General features: G+C 31.3%; 3 protein-coding genes across 6 annotated transcripts; all 3 read left to right on the forward strand.

Moving 5' to 3' along the window:
• Positions 1-1306: 1306 nt before the first annotated feature.
• On the forward strand, positions 1307-2680 carry LOC106764089 (peamaclein). Its single transcript, XM_014648310.2, has 2 exons — positions 1307-1459; positions 2236-2680. Exons 1-2 carry the CDS (start codon positions 1378-1380, stop codon positions 2418-2420), a joined length of 267 nt encoding a protein of 88 aa, XP_014503796.1. The 5' UTR covers positions 1307-1377; the 3' UTR covers positions 2421-2680.
• Positions 2681-7660: 4980 nt separating this feature from the next.
• On the forward strand, positions 7661-13117 carry LOC106762959 (protein ANTHESIS POMOTING FACTOR 1). 3 transcript variants are annotated; one of them, XM_022782526.1, is made up of 14 exons: positions 7661-7832; positions 8142-8214; positions 8309-8355; positions 9573-9686; positions 9781-9872; positions 10010-10110; positions 10471-10571; positions 10661-10727; positions 10838-10937; positions 11037-11150; positions 11260-11397; positions 11485-11569; positions 11861-11910; positions 12753-12902. In XM_022782526.1, the coding sequence occupies exons 4-14, from the start codon at positions 9680-9682 to the stop codon at positions 12900-12902; spliced, it is 1005 nt and encodes a 334-aa protein (XP_022638247.1). In that variant the 5' UTR covers positions 7661-7832; positions 8142-8214; positions 8309-8355; positions 9573-9679. The 3 variants fall into 3 exon arrangements, with proteins under 3 accessions (XP_022638247.1, XP_022638248.1, XP_014502581.1); XM_022782527.1 differs by lacking the exon at positions 8309-8355; XM_014647095.2 differs by lacking the exons at positions 8142-8214; positions 8309-8355 and having other exon boundaries at positions 7662-7832; positions 12753-13117.
• Positions 13118-15039: 1922 nt separating this feature from the next.
• On the forward strand, positions 15040-18320 carry LOC106763967 (putative cyclin-A3-1). 2 transcript variants are annotated; one of them, XM_022782528.1, is made up of 8 exons: positions 15040-15398; positions 15487-15719; positions 15814-15889; positions 15975-16051; positions 16157-16190; positions 17165-17314; positions 17403-17537; positions 17641-18320. In XM_022782528.1, the coding sequence occupies exons 1-8, from the start codon at positions 15117-15119 to the stop codon at positions 17713-17715; spliced, it is 1062 nt and encodes a 353-aa protein (XP_022638249.1). In that variant the 5' UTR covers positions 15040-15116; the 3' UTR covers positions 17716-18320. The 2 variants fall into 2 exon arrangements, with proteins under 2 accessions (XP_022638249.1, XP_014503641.1); XM_014648155.2 differs by having other exon boundaries at positions 15043-15398; positions 17681-18320.
• Positions 18321-20899: the final 2579 nt, after the last annotated feature.

The following is a 20899-nucleotide window of genomic DNA, read 5'->3' on the forward strand; positions in this document are numbered from 1 at the left end:
AGTAAAATCTATTAGTAATTTATAATGTATATTACCGATAAATACTTTTATTAATAACTTGTTTAACGTTCAATTATGTCAATAACTTATAAATTTTATTAAGAGAATTCTTCTTTAGTAAATTGAATAAAAAAAAATTCGTTAAGTTTGATGATATTTTTAATATATTTCATCAATAACACACAAATTTCTTATAATAAAGAAAATTAAGTGATTTTTAAATAAATAGTTTTGTTATATATTGTGTTTTGTTTATAAAATATGTCTTCAAGATTCACTGGAAAAGGTTATCATGTTACAGTTTTTCTCATTCATTTGTTACATTCTAATGATATTTTTTTTTTAAATTGTATTGATAACTTTACAACAGTGTTTGATCACCAGATTAAGAAAGAAAGAAATAATAATTAGAAATTATACTCTCTTTTAAAACATCTTGAAAGTCTCGACTAGAGATAAGGCCAATTTATAATTTATAATATATAAGTGAGATGCAAATCTCACTGTACAAACCAGTTTTGTGAGATTGAATTAAGCCTAAAATTCATTTTCTAACAAAACAATTTTAAGAAAGAAAAAACTAATAACTAAATATTAAGATCCTTGTGTTTTTCCATATTTTATCTTCTTCCTCAAAGTCAAAAGTGTGAGAATGAATCAACCATTATCCCTAACAAAAAGCAGTACCTGGTATAACATTATCATTACCATGTGCTTTATTTATCCATTGACTAGCGATGATTAACTGAACCCTGCAGTACTAATCAGGAGTTTTGAAATTTGATAGTTTGAGAAATTGTGTAGATGAACTGTTTGAATAAAGTTCTGGAAGCATTTTACTGCCACAATCTGACAGTGAATATAGGACAAGCCCCACCTAATGCTACGAGCTTAAAGATTTTTAGAACAAGGAAGAGAAAAACGAGGATGGAGGGACCAAAGTGTATGTATAGCCACGTAAACAAAGGCACAGTGCTGTTTCCTTGAAGAAAGAACAGCTCATAGAATGCAATGAATGTGGCAAATTGCCAATATCAACATGCAATGCTACGTCCATGTCCATGTCCATGTCCATGTTCATCACACATATATAGGAGACAAGTAACCATTTAAATGTTTTGAGGTTAATAAAGCCAAAGGGTACGCAGATTCCACACAATCTGCACCAAAACCAAAACCTAGCCAGCTGTGTATTTTGAAGCCTAGTGATTCAACTGGATCAGGGTAATAATAACTATTAAATTCTTGTTCTAATACTTTTCACCTACCCTTAACTTTTCTTACTATAAATAGCCCCACTCTGTAGTGTGTGCCATTCTCATCAATTATTACACAGTTTTTCTTCTCTCTCTTGTTCTTCCACACAGTGAAACCAACATGAAGCTATCATTTGCTGCTATGCTGCTTCTGTGTCTTCTCCTAAGCTTCTCCTTCTTCCAACTCTCATCTGCCGCTTCTGGTATGCTGCCTTAATCTCAATTAATTACTGCATCTAATTATCTTTTATAACTTTTCATCATCAATCAAGGATTGCTAGATTTATAATTGGAGGAGAGGTTGACATGATTCTAAGTTATAATAAGAAAGGATTTTTGTGCAGATAATCGGGTTTTTTTAATTAAAATTTAAAAATGATCAGTCTATTTCCTAAAATATATCTTTTTACTATATTTTGAAGCTGAAAAAATAAATCCTTGAATTTCTTTTGGTATGAATCTCTAAAATTTAAACCTGGGTTATTATATTCTAAAACTAAAATTCTAAAATTTTTTAGGTTATTATATTCCACTTTTACTAAAGCCAATCTTTTATAACTTCACAAGATATCTGAGTTTAGAATAATGCACTTTTGATACAAATTAAGACTAAGCAAACTCATTAAAATTTGTAATTTTTTGAAAAAAAAAATATGGTGAGAAAGAAGCATGTTATTGTAGTTTTCATGTTTGATTGAGTACAAAAAAGGGTATTATAATGTGTTTATTTTTATTGATAAATTAAAGAGAAAAAAATATTTTCAAAAAACATAAATTTAAAACTCTGTACTTCTACTATCTATTAAATCTAAATTTAAAGTTGGTTTAGTAATATAATTTGTTCTTTATCAATTAATTAAAATATCTTTTTATAACAATATATTTCCCTAACAGTTTTAACTAGATTAACCTATATTTAAACCTAATCCTATGTTGAAATGTCCCTCTACTTTTGATATTGACGTAAGCATGGAATCAGGTTTCTGCTCTTCAAAGTGCGCGAATAGGTGCTCAAAGGCAGGGAGGAAGGACAGGTGCTTGAAGTTCTGTGGAATCTGCTGCAGCAAGTGTAAGTGTGTGCCCTCTGGGACTTATGGCAACAAGCACGAGTGTCCTTGTTACAGGGACCTGAAGAACTCCAAGGGCAAGGGAAAGTGCCCTTAATTTATCTATCTGCAATGCATCAACCTTCAAAGCTTTTACACCGTGCATGTATCTCTATCTTATGAGATATTAGTACACCACATGAGTCATGACCCTTCTTTTCTCAGTTGATTAGGTTTTGGTTCTTTGTGTGTTTCTGTAATATATACAGACAGAGTTGCATGGGAGTGTGTGCATGATGACAGTCCGAATAAAAGGGTCCACTTTGTCCTAAGTTAGTTTTGTCTCTCTCAATAAAAATCAATTGTTCTTATTCTATTTGTTTGTCAATTTTGAAAATTCACCTTCTAATCAGTGAGAAGTGATTTTTTCATTGCTCAATTAATTATTGTCTACTTTAGTTAAAACTTCATCTTTTACTTTACGTATAAAAAATATTTTAATTCAATTTCTAGGATAAATTTTGCAGATATCTTTAACTTTTCCATTTTGACTTTTTAATTCTTTGGTTTAATTAATTTTTAGAAAAATATTAAGATGCCAAAGTAAATTAAGCTTTACAATATTAACAATTCTCTCACTTGATTTACATTATCATCACTTGAAGGTCAATTGGAGTAATAGAAAACCTCAATTTATTTGTTGCGACTCAATTTATTTAATGAACCCTTTAAAAGATTTCTAAGAAAATTGGAAGTAATTCAATTTGAGTGAACTAGTATAAAATCGATTAATCATTATGACGGATCGTCTAATCATGCAAAATAATATTAAACACTATTTACAAAAAGGGTTTTAAAATATTATTCAAGGTGACAAAAGTGGTCTCTCTAATCCATTTAGACACTTAAGTTTGTCAACTCGTATAGGTCTATTTGGTATGTTCTACATCTTGTACTTTTTTAAGGTGGCAAAATGGGTCTGCTTAATCCATTTTACCTTGGTAAGCTATAGCAAAGTGAGTTGAAAATATTTGTCCAATTGTCAACTTTATTGGGTTGAGTTAGACTTAAAGTCCACTTTTTAACTTGTATTAGAGTTATGGTTGGAGCCTATCCTGGCGAGATCTATGTGGGCATTCTCTTCCACCCGTTAATTCTACTCTCACGCTCAAGATGTTTATATCTAGGCGTGAAGGGGGTGTGCTGAAAGTCTCACATCGACTAGAGACAAGACCAATTTATTCGTCAGTAAACTTCACCGATAGATTTCTACCCATCAGTAGTCACCAATAAACACACTTTATCGATAAATTTTTGTTATTATTGACTGATAGTTGATCATCGATAATATATGATTTTGTAGTAGTGATTAACATATATTTTTTTTGTTATTAATTTACAAGAGTCAATGTACTCGTTATTAAGAGGTTAATTATTTTTTGTAAATATAATGGGTAGTAGAGAAATAAAATGTTGTGATGGAATTCTTCCTGACACAGTCCTCTTAGTTGTATTTTTACATTTCGTTGAATGTGTAGTTTAGCTTGCAAGGAGCATGAGTCACTATAAATACCCAACTCCTTACTTGTATTCCTTGCTTTTGAGATTAATGAGAATATAATTTTCTAAATTCAAGAAACCATTCTCTCTTGAAAGTCACAAGGCTAGAGAGTCCAAAGACTCACTCTAGCCACCTTCCAAGGCACCCTTCCTATTTTTCATTTTCCATTTCCATGGTGCTCCATATTTCTCTCTCTTCCACGCTGCTTCACAAATCCTCAGACACGTCTCCTTGCTCGCGTCAGACCAGTGGCATCACTACACCTTAGCCATGTGTCCTTGGTCTCTCACACTTCAGACACTCCAATTCACATTCTCGCCTCTTCTTCCTCTAGAGTGTTCATCCTCCTTGGAAGCTCTCCATCATCACCAACCAGTCTTCATCACAGTAAGCATTTCCTCCACAAATCTAGCCATTTCTTCACATTTTCATCATCTCCGATCCCTTTCTTCTGTTTCCACCGAACACCTTCCTCCAAACTTAGGGTTTTCCCCTTTCTACACCATTTCCCATCGTTTTGGCCGATCGAAACCTAATTTGAACCGATTCAAAACCTTTCCACCGATTGTTTTCCCATTTCCACCGATTAATCGGTCCAAATCCAGTTTTCCCTCTTTCTCTACGGTTCGTTCATGGTTTTAGGATTTCTCTTCGATCTCTTCCGATTTCTTACCAATCTAGAGTTTCCTTCTTCATTCCGCTGCGTCTTCTCGTCAGAGAAGCTTTGAGGAAGTCCAGTTCGTCTTCGCACAGTCTCAGACGACCTTTCCTTGGAGCATTCTTCCATCATGTTGTAATTGATTATTTAATTATTATTTGAAAAAGAAGATTGATATTTAAACACAAATTTCTCAAAGTATATAATCAGAAAACTATAGAAAAAGATTTATAATTTTATCTTATTAACAAAGAAATGTTATTAAATATAGACATTTCAAAATCTTTTTGTTTAAAAAATTTATTTCACTACAAAACGAAGCATTGCATATTGTTAAAATTTGTAGATAATATAAAAAAAAATTCCTACCAAGTATGTAGGTAATATGTTTATATTTAATGGTTACTAATTTTAATATTGTAAGTAAATTCATTAACTTCATTCAAATAATAACTAATTTTGAACTTAAGGAAAATAACTTTGTAAAATAAGAAGTGTTATCGAAAAAATTTATTCATAATATGAAGAGTAAATAAAAGAATTGATTATTAAAAAGAAGATGATAATGTACGAAATAAGGTTGAGATGTCTTTTCTTTTGATCATGATTAAGAACGTCATTATGAAAATCACGAGATTAATATCAAAATTAAGAAACATTAAGTATTTTAGGCCTAACATATGTTCATTTAGATAAAAGCTCATAAAGCATAAAGCATGAATCAAATGTTGTATTGTTCACGAGGTAAATCTCATTACTCATTCTTACTATATTTTTCTATGTAATAAATTACTAATTTTAGTGTCAAAATATCTATGTAGGCACTGATCTCCATATCTCTACTTAAAAATGTATTATCATGTCAATCAAACGAAAGAATTAGGAAAAAATATTTAGTAAAACCTCTTCACTTCAAACAAATAATATTTAAAATAAAGTCCTTAAAACTTAAAAAAGGTAATAGTTTTATATGTTAACAATATTAACTAAATTAGTAGCATATTAACATTAATCCTAGTAACTTATATGTTAACATTATTAACTAAAAATTCCAAGCACATTGACATTAATCCTAGTAATTTAGAGAATGGTTAAAAACATATTAGCAATAGAAAACAGAACTTCTTTGGACTTCAAAATTACATATGGTCTCATCTTCTCCTCCATATGAGGTTTGTCATCAAAACAAAGGAATCAAAAGTTTGACATTACAGTGCTACAAATAGACTTCTCGAATAAGTCCCATCACAAGACTTGGCCCTAGCCCACATGGGTTGGGACCAAAAAAACCCACAAGGTCAAAAAAATCTTTTATAAAAAAACTCATAAGGCAAATACCCCAAAAGCCCTATGGGTTAGGGCAAACCCATTGGTTTTCCTTTTTAGCATGAACAAAATATAAACTCATTTGAATACAACCACTGAAATGTTAATATACTAAAAACTAAGTTAAGCTTCCTGCTTCAACTTTTGAACTGTCTTTAAGACACCAAATTAAGAAACTATTAACACATTCCATTTACTCTAAAATTTTGGTATACCACTCGAACGCGATGAATACTCAGTCACCAACTTCAGAAACATGGAAGACTTGTCCTTTAATAGTCTTGTAGGCGTGTCAAACTCTACAACTCGACATGCACATGTATCCAAAAATAACTTCAGAAGCACACACTAAAAAATCATAATACAGTTTTTATATAAATAGAGAAGAAAAGGATACAAGTCATGCAGAAAAATAAGACGTAAAAAAATGGGCTAACTATAAAAGAAAAGTCAAGATTGGCCTTGGGGTTAAAAAATATTGACATCACTAATGATAGTTCAACATTGCAGTTTAAGTGCTTACTATTAAGCATGCAATAACTTCACCCATAAGAATACCAATCATAAAACCACTACAATGGAAGAAAAAAATGCCTCAACCAATTTAATACCAATTAAACTTTACCATGATTTTAAAGTCAAGCAAAACAAGTAAACTAGAGTCCAACATATTAGGTATAAGCTTGATACAGACTTTAAAAGTGGTGATTTTACAAAGGAGATTATCCCACCACCACATCTCTCGCGGATGGTCTCTCTCTTTTTTTTTTTTTTTTTTTTTTTTTTTTTTCATTTCCCTTTCATTACATGCGGCACCAACAGCACATTGTAATACTAAATTTGATGAATTGTAACTTTTTGATAAAAAAAATGCAACTCTAGCATGGTATAGAGTTGGAGAGGGGATTTAACACTTGAAAAAAAAATATATAATTTTTTTCAAGTTTTGACCTAGAAAAATCACATATGCTAATATACCTAATGTTACATAAAAATAGGTATTGACCCAAAAACAAAGCTAATATACCTAATGTTTGCCTATGTCAACGAATCTACCATTAACAACAGTCCAATTCCCTGCGTCTCAATCACTTCTCTTGCAACAATGTGGTGGTGGTGCAGCGAGTGAATAAATGAAATAAAAATAGGTTTTAAATATATTATAAAATCTTAAATGGTAAAAGTAATAAAATTTTAATAGAAGAGTAGTTTTGAAAATGAAAGAAATTGGAGAGGTAAAGAGAGCAAAGGTAGTGGTGGAGGAAACAACATCCTAAATGGACTGTACCTGATTAGTAAATGGAATTGGGCTGTTACACCTGTTTGGGCTGATTTGATGCATTGGGTTTCTGCAAAGAGGATGGATTAGGGGTTACTCCTGTACCTCCTCAATTCTAACCCCACCCCCATTCCATTTTTAAGATTTGTTTTATTAGTTTATTTTTTATATTAATTTTCAGATATTTTAATAATGGAATTTATATGTTTTGATGTATTATTTTTAAATATATTTTTAACGTATAAATGGGAAAGTGAGAGTTGCAGAGAGCGTTTGGAGGAGAAGCGTTTCAAAAGCTTTGGTGGGGTGGGGGTGGGAATACAAAGGAGAGGAATTTGAGTCTGTGTGTTTTGACTGAGGCAGACTGTAAAAGAGTAGGTTAACTTTAGTAAATAGGTGTAAAACGGTAAAAATAAAAAAACATAAAGATTAATTTTGTATTTAAAAAAAATCCAAAAAAATTGGGGGGTGGGGGTTGGAATTGGGGAGGTACAGGGAGTAACTCCCGATGGATTATTGCACAAGTTGGGCAGCTGGTGTGGTTTGGGCTCCAATGAAGCTGTGCGTTTTGCTACCCTCTCAAGCTAGGGTTTCACACGAGAAAGCGCGAAGTGAGAAGAGAGGGAAGCTTCACTGATGCGACCCTGACCGGAGAAGATGACCTGAGCGGAGCTGACCGTTGGATCATGAAGAGGGCACGAGAGAGGTTCTTTATTTTGTTTCTCTTTTCATTTTCTCTGGTTCTAGCCCTATAAAAGGGATGTAAAGAGAGTTTTTCGGGAGTGTGAACACGGAGGGTGAGAGGCTCCGTGAGAGACGATTTGAGCACGCGAGAGAGAGTAGAATAGCGAGAGTTCTTGAGCGATTAGTTAGGTTTTTCCACTTTTCTTTCGATTTCGCGTAGAGATAGGTTTTCATTGCTTTCATAGATTAGATTTCATAGATTAGATGTCTTCCTGTAAGTGCATTTGTGACTATTTCACTCAAACTAATGTGCATTTACCTCTGATTTCAGGTTCTGATTCTATCTTTAGTTAGTTTCTTGGTTTTTATACTTGATGAAGATACTTTAGCTTAGTTTAGCTTAGGTAATGAATTCATATTTTCTTTTCCATTGAATTTCATTTTTTTTAGTAATGAATCTTATTTTGTAAAGGTATTGACTAGGGTGTATAATTCTAGGTGCTGTTTCAACTTTGTTTCATATCACATCTCATTGTACATTACAGGTTCATTTCCCAGTAGTTTAGATTTCTTTTTCTTATTCTTTTATTCCACTTTATTTTCTTTCTTTCCTTAAACAGATTCAATTTTTAATTCTTTTCTTTTAAAATTCATTTCTTTTCCCACCTTGCATTAGTAGATAATTAGTAAATAAAATACAAGACTAAACTCTATACTTTTAAAATTAAATATGAACCGAGTCCTTGGATTGATCCCGAGATTTACCATTTTACTACATTAGTGGAGAAAGCTTTGATGCAACTAGAAGCGAGTTTAACAAGGGATTTGTCTCAGTTATCCTAAAAGTAGAGAGAGGAACTATATCATGGTTAATCAGTATTAAGATTTTAACCAAAAATATATTAGTAGATTGACTTATATTAGTAGATCTGGGCTTCAGAGGACCAAAACACTTTTACAAAACAGGGAGAGCCAAGAGCTTCATGAAACAAGCCTAAATCCATTTGAACCAGAGATTGATAGGGATTTCACATTTAACTAGAAATGGGAACAAATCCCAAACTCAATTAGGTCAATGAAAACAGCAAACAGTAGAAAATAAGCTCTAAAAGTGAAAACAGGATCGATACAATTTCTCACAATTTTAAACCATGGTAAAGAGAAATGACAAGCTGCATAGATTAGATCCAAAGCCAGAACAGAGCATGCAGAAATGAAATGGGTGTTAGAGATGACAGAAAGAATCTATTACCTTGATGTTTGAGAGTGGAAGCCAGAACTGTATTGGTAGTGGACATGGCTGTGTCTACCATTTCTTTGTCTTTTTCGTCCTACACAAAAAGAAAAGATTTTTACAATGCTAAAACAAAAAGAAAGAACATGTGTTCACTCTTTTGATTAATATCAGAAAGAAAGAAAGAAACAGTAACACTTGTAGAGTGTTGCTGTGGAGAAGGAAATTTTTTCATCTGGGGCCACTGGAGTTAACCCAGCCCTACTCCTATCTTAACCCACTTCATGGGGCTCTAGGGGTCGGGGGCTTTGGAAAAGCCCCCTAATATGTGGGCCAAAAGATTAGGGTGTAGCTTTGAAAAAGGCCAGGGCTGGCCCAGAGACTTAGGATTAGAATGACAGGTCTAGGTGTGGGAATGTAAACTCGTCTGGTTTTCTACAGGCTACCCTACCTTGCTCACAGTCTTATATCTTTCCGTGTTGTTTTCTGTTCTCCCTATTATTTCATTTGCAATACAACAATGTGTAGGTGCTGGAGTAAGGTTTCTTCCAATTTTTGAACGGGCACAGTCACAATCTTATTCCCCTCAATCTTCTTCAGCATTTCAGACAACTAAGGCAAAATTTAGCAAAACGATGGGAGGTATTTCAAAATTTTTATTTGTTTTTTATGTTATATTTTTTCTCTGCTCTATTTGCCTTTTCCCTTGATTTTCTTATGCTTTGAGTGTTCCTAGGGACACAAACTGAGAGAGAAGAGAAGGTGTCTTTGGAGCTCAGCGAAGAAATTCTTCAGAGTATGGAAGTAGGAATGGCCTTCAAAGACTATGTGAGCAATTCTACCATTACGTTTTCTGTTCTTATTTTAGATTAGGGCAGTTTTTCTAATGCTTTGGGGTTTGGCAACCTCAAATTTGTTTTTCATTGTATTCTTTTCCTTGATTTTTGTGTGCATATGTTTTTCAGAATGGTAGAATTAGTTCCTTGGACTTTCACAGGGCATCCAGTTATCTAGTGACTGCTAGTGACGATGAATCCATTCGACTGTATGAGGTTACCAGTGGAACGTAAGCCCCATTTTATCTGTTGCTCTAATTATATAGATAATTGAATGAATGATGAGATACAATCTTTTTATCCTGAAGTTTATTGACATTGTTGCATCCTCATATCGATTTACATCTCTAGTATGATTTAAGAAGATTGCATCATTATTTGATTTGATGTGACAAATACTTTCAAGAGATTGCGTTTATTAACATTTATAAATGACACAAATGTAATTTGACAACTACAAATTGTTCCATCATTTACAGCTAAATAGTTAACACGTACTGTGTAGCAAATTGAATCATGTTATTTGATTCTTTGAAATTTCTTGTTTTTGTAACTAATCTACATGTGTTCATCAACATATTTTCCATCAGTTGTTTGAAGACAATTAATAGCAAAAAGTATGGGGTTGACCTTGTTTGCTTCACATCTCATCCTACAACTGTCATATACTCTTCAAAAAATGGTTGGGATGGTGTGTCTCTTACTTGCTTTCATCTTCAATGAACTTGGCATCAGCAATAAATTTTGTATACTCACTATAAAAATTTTCCATCAATCCAGAATCTTTGCGGCTTCTATCATTGCATGATAACAAGTATTTGCGATATTTCAAAGGTCACCATGACAGGTTTGGAATCTGTCATTTTGTAATATATACATTTAAATATCATATCATATGATACAATACACATGTTCATTCCATTTGATTGTTCTAAAAGAATATCAGCTTTTTGACAGGGTTGTGTCGCTAAGCTTGTGCTCTCGGAAGGACTGCTTTATATCTGGTTCTCTGGATAGAACTGTTTTACTATGGGATCAAAGGGCTGAAAAGTGCCAGGTAGTGTCATGTGCATGCAGTTACTTGCTTATTTTATGTCCTTTGTTTATTATACGTCATATAACTTTTATAGGGGATTCTTACATTAAAAATAAATAGGGACTGTTACGTGTAAAAGGAAGACCTGGTATATCATATGACGATCAAGGACTTGTATTTGCAGTTGCCTTTGGAGGATTTGTAAGAATGTTTGATGCTCGCAAGTATGAAAAGGTTTGCAAATTCAAAATGAGAATACAAATATGTATAATGCTTTACTTTTGTTATCTGTTAATTGTGACATACAGTTATAATCTAATATGGTGAATTTCACCTGCTACAGGGTCCCTTTGAGATATTTTCCGTTGGGGGAGATACTTCTGATGCAAATGTTGTGAAATTTAGTAACGATGGGAGTCTCATTCTTTTAACAACTGCAGATGGGCATATTCACGTGCTTGATTCATTTCGTGGTACACTTGTCAGTATCTTTCCTTGTTTCACTTAATTTATTGTGCTTTGAATTGAAAGGTTGTGTGTGATTTTTCCTCTCATTACATTTACATAGTTATCCACATATAATGTCATGCCTGTCTCATGCAACTCCACATTAGAAGCTTCTTTCAGCCCCGAGGGAATGTTTGTAATATCTGGTAAGCATTTTCAGATCATTCCAAGAACTTGTGATCATTATTCTTGGTATACTTATTATTTCCGCATTTAAATCTTTATTACACTGTTTTTTCTTCCTGAAATAGCGTTTTGGAAGAAAGATTTGGATTGATTATGATTATTTTAAAATGCATGGATCATGGTGCGGTTTTTCTGTCTTGTATTTTTAAATTTTTCCTATTTATGTGATGTGATCCTGTCGGTTACTGCTTACTGCCTGTGCTGGTTTGTTATGCTTAACTTGATAGTTATACCCTTCGATTCTTTGACAGGTTCTGGGGATGGAAGCATCTATGCATGGAGTGTTCGAAGTGGCAAAGAAGTACGATAAGCTATATCCTTTCTTTGTCATAGCTATTTTCTGTACATATTTTTGTTTGGATAGTAATTTAATAACTATTAATATAGTTTTTCTCCTATCAGGATGTTATGCTTTCAACTTTACTATCATGTTATTCCTGTTTCATTTTTCAGAATATTCTACTATTTGATTGTGAATACAATAATTTATTTCCTAATTACAAACTGATAATAATGGAGTGAAAGTAGTGCTGACATGAAATTAAGCAGAAGAAAACACCCATAATATATTATAGCAACTTGTAATAATTTACTTATTACCTGTAAATGACTATGTTTGAGTGAGTATATTGTCAGATGTAGTATATAGTATATAGATTGCAGAAAAGAGTGCTAGAGAATATTGAAATACAGTTTCAAACTAGGCGAATCTACTCCTACATATCAGAATACATAAAAAAAGCAGTTTTTACAGGACCTTTTCTTTCTTTTTATTTGACATTAGATCTCACTAGACAACTAATCTCTTTTCAATAACTGTCTCCTTTTTCCTTCATTTGTGCTTACAGTATACATTAAGTCATAACTTTTAATGGGATAGGAGCTGGTTATAATTGTCAATAATTCTTTAGTATTTGTCCATTTTTCTTTCTGAGACCGTTTTATTGTATAGAAATAACAGAATACACTATTTTTGAAGCCTGGCAAGTTGTGTGTGAAACTTGAACTTTTTAATTATGCATAAAGCGATTATGCAAAAAAAGCTTCAAAATTCTACTTCGGGTAGCATAGTATTTTCCCTTTATGAATTTAAATACGAATAGTACTTACCATTCCAATGTTAATTCTTTTTGCCTTGTCTAGGTTGCAAGTTGGAGGAGTGCAACTTCTGATACCGGACCTCCTGTAATAAAGTGGGCTCCTGGAAGTCTAATGTTTGCTACTGGATCATCTGAGTTGTCATTCTGGATTCCAGATTTGTCTAAGTTGGGATCCTATGTTGGAAGAAAGTAGAAGAAATGCGTGGTAAAATTATTGTTTGCCCATCAACCCACTGAAAGGTAATATTTTTTACTACCACCACACTGAAGTTTTGTCATGGTTTGTAAATATTCTTCTCTGAAGAGCAATCGGTATTTCAATGATCCTTCTAATCTGTACACGTTAAAATATTTAAATGTATAAATATCTTCTTTCTGCCAACATGGTTGCAGTAGGTGTTCATTTGATTATAATTGCCCCACATGCTGCTCTAGATCATTGGTGACTTATAATATTGCTAGACTGCTCGTCCGTGCCCCTGATAGTCAAGCTTTTAACCTGTCTTAGGAAAAGCTGATGGAAAAAATTGCAGAATTCTTTGGCACCATCACGACCATTTAGAATTTTTTAAAAATCGTTTTGGTGTAATTTCATGAAATTGCAAAAATGGTACAAGTTTTAAAATTTTAAGTATAGACAAGACTCGACTTAACATAATTTCAAAATAAGGAATTGTCATGTTAAAAGGATTTTATTGTAGATTAGTTGAAGTCAAGTTATGACGATTTATGTAAACAAATTAAAATTATTATAGTTTAAGATGACTTTGATTTAGTATAATCATATTTTTCAATCATAAATTGTGATTGTGTCGACAATTACATAAATTAAAATTATATAATGATATTGAATATAGACATTTCAAAATCTTTTGTTTAAAAAATTTATTTCACTACGAAATGAAGCATTGCATATTGTTAAAATTTGTAGATAATATAAAAAGATTTCCTACCAAATATGTAGGTAATATGTTTATGTTTAATGGTTACTAATTTTAATGGATAATGATATTTAGAAAACATTTTTTTGACAAATTCGTCAAAAATTACTCCACAGTCAATAATAATAATCATGTGGAGTAATTTTTGACCAACCACACATTGATACGTAATCAATGTTTAAATGTTGTAAAAAAAATGTTGTCTAAATATCATTGTCCAATTTTAATATTGTTAGTAAATTCATTAACTTAATTTTTAACATAAGGACAATAACTTGTAAAATAAGAAAAAATGTATTCGTAATCTAAAAAGTAAATTATAAAAATTGATTATTAAAAGAAGATAATAATATACGAAATAAGATTGAGATGTCTTTTCTCTCTATAATGATAAGAACGTCATTATGAAAATCAAACTAAAATGCATTAAATATTTTAGGCGGTTTATTTAGATAAAAGTTTATAAAATATGAATAAAATGTTGTATTGTTCATGAGATAAATTTTATTATTCATTTTTACTATATTTTGCTATGTAATAAATTACTAAATATCGAAATATCTATATAGACACTCATCTCTCTATCTTTACTAAAAACTTTATTATCATATCAATCAAACAAAGGAATTAGAAAAAAATATTTAGTAAAACTTCTCTACGTTAAACAAATAATAAAATAATAGTTTTATATGTTATCAATATTAACTAAATTAGTACCATATTAACATTTTTCTTAATAATTTATATGTTAATATTATTAACTAAGAATTCAGTTTACATTAACATTAATCCTAGTAATTTAGAAAAAGAATTAAATAAATAAAAACATATTAGCAATAAAAAAATAAAATTTCTTTGAACTTCAAAATTACATTATATGTTCTCATTTTCTCCTGTGCACTTGAAGTTTGTCAACAAAACAAAGGAATCAAACATTACAGTGCTATACAAAGAACATCCAATGAAACGACTCAATGATAAACTCTAAATCCATACAACTTTCAACCATAAAGAACATGCTAAAATTCCAATACTCTGTCAAGTAGGATACTTGAAGTTTTCAAATTATAATATATGATTTTAGATTATGTGTATTATTTCATTTGCAAACTACACCATAAAGAAAGATTGCAAGTAAAAATCTCCTCTGTTTATGATGATTTCAAGCAACATTGATGTTATAACTCAGAATTAAATTTTATATTATTTATTGATTACTATTTAGGAAAATGAAAATTTCTTTAAACGTGTACATGCTTTTAGTTTTTTATTTTTCTTCAAATGTTTAGTTATGAAATACCATCGAATTAATTACTAAAAAAATTATCATTTTATAACAAGGATATAGATTTAAAAAAAAATCACCAGTGATATTAATTAATAATTTTAGTGAAATCTTGAATTATTCCTCAAAAATTAAAGAAAAAGGTTAAAAAAAAAAACGTTTTCTTTGTCTCTGTCTCAGAATGGCATCGCCCGCAAAGAAGAACAGCAACACCAACACCACGCGTCCCCAGAGCAAGGCGAAGAAGAGAGCCGCAGCTGCCGTATGCCAGCTGCTCGGTAATGCCAAGAAGAAGCGCGTCGTTTTGGGAGACCTCACGAATGTCTCACGCGCCGTTGCCGTTTCGGAATCTCCGAAACCGAAACGGATAAAGGTTAAACTCAAGAATGTTGATGAAAGAAGCGACCCTCAACTCTGTGGCCCATACAGTTCTGACATATACCAGTACCTTTGCGGATTGGAGGTACTACTAGGCTTTTCGTTTTTAGTTTTCTGATATTTGAAACTGTGTCGTTTTGGTAATGACGTGAGGGTTTCTTTTTCTGGCTCAGGTTGCTCCTCGTTTGAGACCGATGCCGGATTATGTTCAGAAGGTTCAGAACGACGTGGATGGTAACATGCGCGGTGTTCTGGTGGATTGGTTGATTGAGGTTGCAGAAGAGTATGGGCTGGTTTCGGATACGTTATACTTTTGTGTGGCTTATATAGATAGGTTTTTATCGTTGAAGGTACTGTCCAGACAGAGATTGCAGTTGCTTGGGGTTGCTGCAATGCTTGTTGCTTCGTGAGTTTCTCCAGTACATGAAATCTGGATGTGAGTTTTGTGTTGTGGTTGATGAGTTTTTAAGGCATTTTGTTTTTGTTGCTTTTGCAAATAGGAAATATGAAGAGGTTAAGCCACCCGAGGTGGAGGACTTATGTTACATTACAGATAATACATACTCTAAGGAAGAGGTGGTTCTTGTGTTTCATTTGTTGTCGGTGTTACTGCTCTTTGACTCTGGGTTTTGCTGATTTTTGCAATTTTTTGGTGATGAAGGTTTTGAATATGGAAGCCGATATATTGACGGCGTTGAAATTTGAATTGGGTGCTCCTACCGTGGGGACATTCTTGAGGTGTGTTTCTCTGTTGAGTCTATGGCCTCGTTGCATTCAATTGTGTTGTTTTGGTTGTTTTTTCCTGCTTGTTGACTCAGTCTGTATGTTTTGCGGTTGTTGCAGGAGATTCTGTGGAGTTGGTCAAGAGGGTGTTGATGTAAGTTAGCTCTTGTTTCTACCCATTTGTTAAAGCTTACTCACAGGCATAAAAGTGATTTTATTAGTAGCAACTGACTCTATATTAGGTGAATTGCCAAGAAAAGAATTTTGCTCAGTTGCTCAATTTGGTATAACTAATAATTTTCTTTAATCATTTGGTATAACTTCTATTCTTCTGGAAAAAAGCAGCTTCCCCACTTTGGTATAACTAATAATTTTCTTTAATAAGAGTGATTGTTTGTTAAGTTGCTTTATTTACTTCTATTTGAAATTTATTGCATTTAATGCTATATACAATCTAAATGAATACAAATTATGATTGATGATTCAAAAATTAGTCTTACAATTCACTGATTGAATCTTGATTTCGGAACCTGATTTCATATACTGCTATGCATATGACTTATGTTATTTGCCTGTGACCCACTCTGCTCTTGGTGGAGCAAATTATTGCTTTCTACTACTTGCTGCTATTGATAAGACTGGCACGGAAACATTTTGATTTATTCTGTGAAAAAAATTCCATTTAAATCGGGCCGTTTCTAACCCGAAACGGGAACTATAGCCGGCCTGGTTGACCAGTTGTATTGGTTATGTAGTTGGCACAGTGAAAAATCGATCAACCATTAGAATTGGTTATTTCACTTGGCTGATCTGCTCGTATTTTACTGTGATCAACAGCCTCCTGACAACCTGACTGCTGCTACTATATTAATCTATATAATTTGATTTTGTTAAAAGTGCAACTTTTCATTTTAATTTTATTTTGTTAAAACATTAAACCTGCACTGCTATCTCGGAGGTTGAAAATTTCTCAACTAATGCAACTTTGTGAACATATTATATAAGTGTGTGTTTCAAATTAATATAAAATGTATGAATTTAACATTTAGTGGTTAGTACTTTCCAACCAATGACTTATCGGATCAGCTAATTTCATCATTTAGTTATTAAGCTTATCTCACTGTGCAGACTTCTGCTCTCCAGTTTGAGTTCCTTAGCTGCTACCTTGCAGAACTCAGTTTGTTGGATTATTACTTTGTAAAGTTTCTACCATCTTTGGTGGCAGCATCTGTTGTATTCTTAGCAAGATTTATGCTAAGCACAAAAACACATCCCTGGGTAATTTTTTCCTGGGTATTTTATTTTTAAACGTGTATTTGAAATCCCTGTGGATTGTGGAGGATGTTGCTAAATTATTTCTTTACAGAATTCGGCCCTCCACCAACTCACTACATATAAACCCGCTGACTTGAAGGAATGTATTCTAAAGATACATGACTTGTACCTCAGAAGGAGGGGGCCTTCTTTGCAAGGTGTGAGAGAGAAATACAAACAGCATAAGGTAATGTTTTACACTTTTCCCGCTACCACATTAGTTGAAGGATGTAATATTTTTGAAGTCATTTTTTTAACTCTTAATTTTCATTCTCTTTGTCACGTTGGAGAAATATGCTGATTCGAGTTGCATTGGATGTTTTGGTACAGTTCAAACGTGTGGCAACAACACCATCTCCTCCTGATATACCCCTTTCTTTTTTTGAGTTTTCAAGGGTAGATTCGTAGACAATTGTGATTTGGCAGAAGCGTATTTCCTAACACTAACACTAACGACAAGAGTTTCACAATTTCAGTTGCACTTGCTTATGTTTAGGGAGGTGCTTTTTGTTATCAACCTTGTATAAAAAGGTGATAAACCCCATATGTTGAGAATTAGGGTTTTCGGCAATTAGATTCTTTGTAAGATTCCTTGGAGGATATGCAATTTCTATGCATAGGGAAGTTATATACGTGTTCACTATAGTTCCATCCTAAGATGTACAATCCATGACGTTCAGAAATCCCATATTGGGTTCCATTCTCAGATTTACAATCCATTCTAAGATGTACAATCCATGAAGATCTTTAAGTGATTTTTGTTATCGAGCTTGTATAAAAGTGTGATAAACCCAATATGTTGGGAATTAGGGTTTTTGGCAATTATAAGTTCTTTGTAAGATTCCTTGAAGGATTTGCTATTTCTATGTATAGGGAAGGTCTATGCGTGTTCACTGTAGTTCCATTCTAAGATGTACAGTCCTTGACATTCAGAAATCAATTTTTCATCAGTAAACAGGTGATAGATTTCTACTTCTCTTTTATCAGTCATTTTGTGAGATTGCTTGTTGTGGAATGAAGGGTGTTACTACGTAGTAAAAAATTTTACCCCTGTCCGAAGGGTAGTTTTGACATTAAAAGAAAGTTTGGAGGTGTATGGAGAAACATTTTGGAGGTGCAGGGAGAAGTCTCCACAATGGAATCTATCAATGAAAACCAACTTCATCTTTGGATCAATGCTTTGGGTAAGTTTAAAACATTCCTCACCAACAATATTATATGATTTTTCAATTGAATGAAATCAGAAAGAAAAAATTAATAATGCATGCCTCTTAATTTGTAGGTTGAAGTATTCTTAATAACAAGTTTACTTCAATATTCAATTGAAGAAATCAATCCCAGAATAAAATTAAATAAAAAGAGCAATCCTCTTGCTGAAATGATAATTTTCTATTTACCAAAGCAACTTTCTTAATTATGTGAAGAAATAAAAAAAAGAAGTTATTATCAGTGATATATCTCTTTGATGAGTTGGGTTATTAACAATTTTATTTGAATAAGTTTTGGTGTTGATTATTCAACTACATATTAGTATATTATGGATATTTTTAATATTTTTTTTTATTCTGTTACCCATTTACTTAAATGTTTTTAATTAATTATTATTTTTGTTTTGTTTTACTTGTTATGATTTTTCTTTAAGATAAATCTTCTTGTTTTTTACTTCCTTCTCTTATTTTTTAAAATTTATGCTTAAACTTTGATATTTTTATGTTTTTTATTATTATTTTGACCACTAACATGTTCATCAACCAAATTATATAAATCAAGGAAAATTATAATTAGAGCTAATATTATCTCTTTTAATATTGTACTAAAGTCCACATTTTTTAGGAATAAACAAGTTTAAGTATGGTAAATAGAAATTCTTAGTCTAATATTGATATTAATGAAACTTTTATTTTGTTCATAATAAACAAAACTATTTAATATGAACAAAAAAGCTTAAAACTTATGTGATACAAAACTTGTTTAGAACACCAAATACATGATACAATTAATTAGACAAACACATATACATGTATATATAGACATAGCACACATTAAACTATTCACAAACTCATTTGCTTTGAACAAAATCCAAATAACCAAATTCATTTATGAATTGATAAGACACATTTGATAAAGTATCAAATGAAAATAAATCACATAATGCAAGTGCTACAAAGACCAAATGAGTCTGAAATGCAAAATATGCAAGCATCGAAAGTATACAAGTAACATTGGGTGAAAGTCTATGCTTTTAAAGGAATTACCAGACACTTTTATCATTATCTATGAAGATTTCTCTGAGATGAAAAGATATAAACTCAACTTACTTGCCCATATGAATTGTCCAATGTAGAAGAAAATGAAAACATAAAAAAATATGTTTAACTAATTCTACATTTTTTTTAAAGGTTATCCAAAGTCAAAGAGAAAAACTTTTTTCTTAGCAAATTACAAAAAACTTGAATTTGTGGATTCATTAAAAAAAATCATATACAAAATAAGCAACTAAACATAGAGCTTAATATATAAATTTAAAATCATCAATTGAATTTTTGAAGAGTAAGATAAATAAATCATTTATCTTGTTTTCAGAATAAAAACTTTTGACTACAAAGTTTTATTAAGACACTCATTTTCAAATGTTAGATGATGTAATCTTATAGGATAAAATATTTAGGGTTATTATTGTTATTTGTCTTATTGTTTCTATTATTAGTATTGATATTATATTATATTAGTATAATTTATTATTAACATTACAATTAGTATTATTAGTTTTATTTTCTATAATCTATCATTTTAACATAAAAAATCAATATTAAAATAATATTCATTTTATTGGTGTTTTCGTAACAAAATATCCATTATTAGTTATTTAATCTTTTCAAGTTATTAAATTCTTTATTTAAATATAATATTTTTAGCTATACATATTATAACCTTTAAATATAATTATTGAAATAAATTATTTATTTTAAAATAATAATAATGATATTATTTTTTTTAATACAAATATAAAAAATAAAATCAAACAAAAAAAAACAACTGAGTAAACAAAAGATAAAATGTACATTGTAGAACATCCATTATAAGAGAATAGATGAATATATCTTAATAGCTAAAAATAAGTTCAACCCTTCAATTCTTATATTTATTCATGTTTGTTAACAACAAATTACATTCTAGAACTTTCAATAACACTAGGAAAAATAAGAATTGAGATATTTATTAAATAGAAAAAGTTAAACTCTTAATTTAGTTCTCATATTTATTAATATTTCAACACACTAAAGAAGTAGGAAAATATTTCTTGTTAGAATCACCTCTTTATAATTAAAATTTGATTGTTTCAAAAATTAAATATAAAAATCTGATTATTATAACTTTGATCATAAAATGTGAAGAATTAGTATATCAGACAAATAGGCAATAGTAAAAAGCTTAGCAATACTTTATAATTTACATTTTCTCTCTACAGTTTTTTAAAATAAGAAACAAAGTAATGAATTTTTCTAAATCTTTTACAACTTTAGAATATTTCAACAAACAATTAAAAAA

Source organism: Vigna radiata, chromosome 6 (genome assembly GCF_000741045.1).
Source record: "Vigna radiata var. radiata cultivar VC1973A chromosome 6, Vradiata_ver6, whole genome shotgun sequence".
Classification (NCBI taxonomy): Eukaryota; Viridiplantae; Streptophyta; class Magnoliopsida; order Fabales; family Fabaceae; genus Vigna; species Vigna radiata.

Coding starts and splice junctions, on each gene's coding strand:
- LOC106764089 (XM_014648310.2), top strand. CDS start 1,378: ATGAAGCTATCATTTGCTGCTATGCTGCTTCTGTGTCTTCTCCTAAGC. Junction 1,460..2,235: donor ACTCTCATCTGCCGCTTCTG/GTATGCTGCCTT, acceptor GCATGGAATCAG/GTTTCTGCTCTTCAAAGTGC.
- LOC106762959 (XM_022782526.1), top strand. Junction 10,111..10,470: donor TATGAGGTTACCAGTGGAAC/GTAAGCCCCATT, acceptor ATTTTCCATCAG/TTGTTTGAAGACAATTAATA. Junction 11,151..11,259: donor ATGCTCGCAAGTATGAAAAG/GTTTGCAAATTC, acceptor CACCTGCTACAG/GGTCCCTTTGAGATATTTTC.
- LOC106763967 (XM_014648155.2), top strand. CDS start 15,117: ATGGCATCGCCCGCAAAGAAGAACAGCAACACCAACACCACGCGTCCC. Junction 16,052..16,156: donor ACCGTGGGGACATTCTTGAG/GTGTGTTTCTCT, acceptor CGGTTGTTGCAG/GAGATTCTGTGGAGTTGGTC. Junction 16,191..17,164: donor TTGGTCAAGAGGGTGTTGAT/GTAAGTTAGCTC, acceptor CTCACTGTGCAG/ACTTCTGCTCTCCAGTTTGA.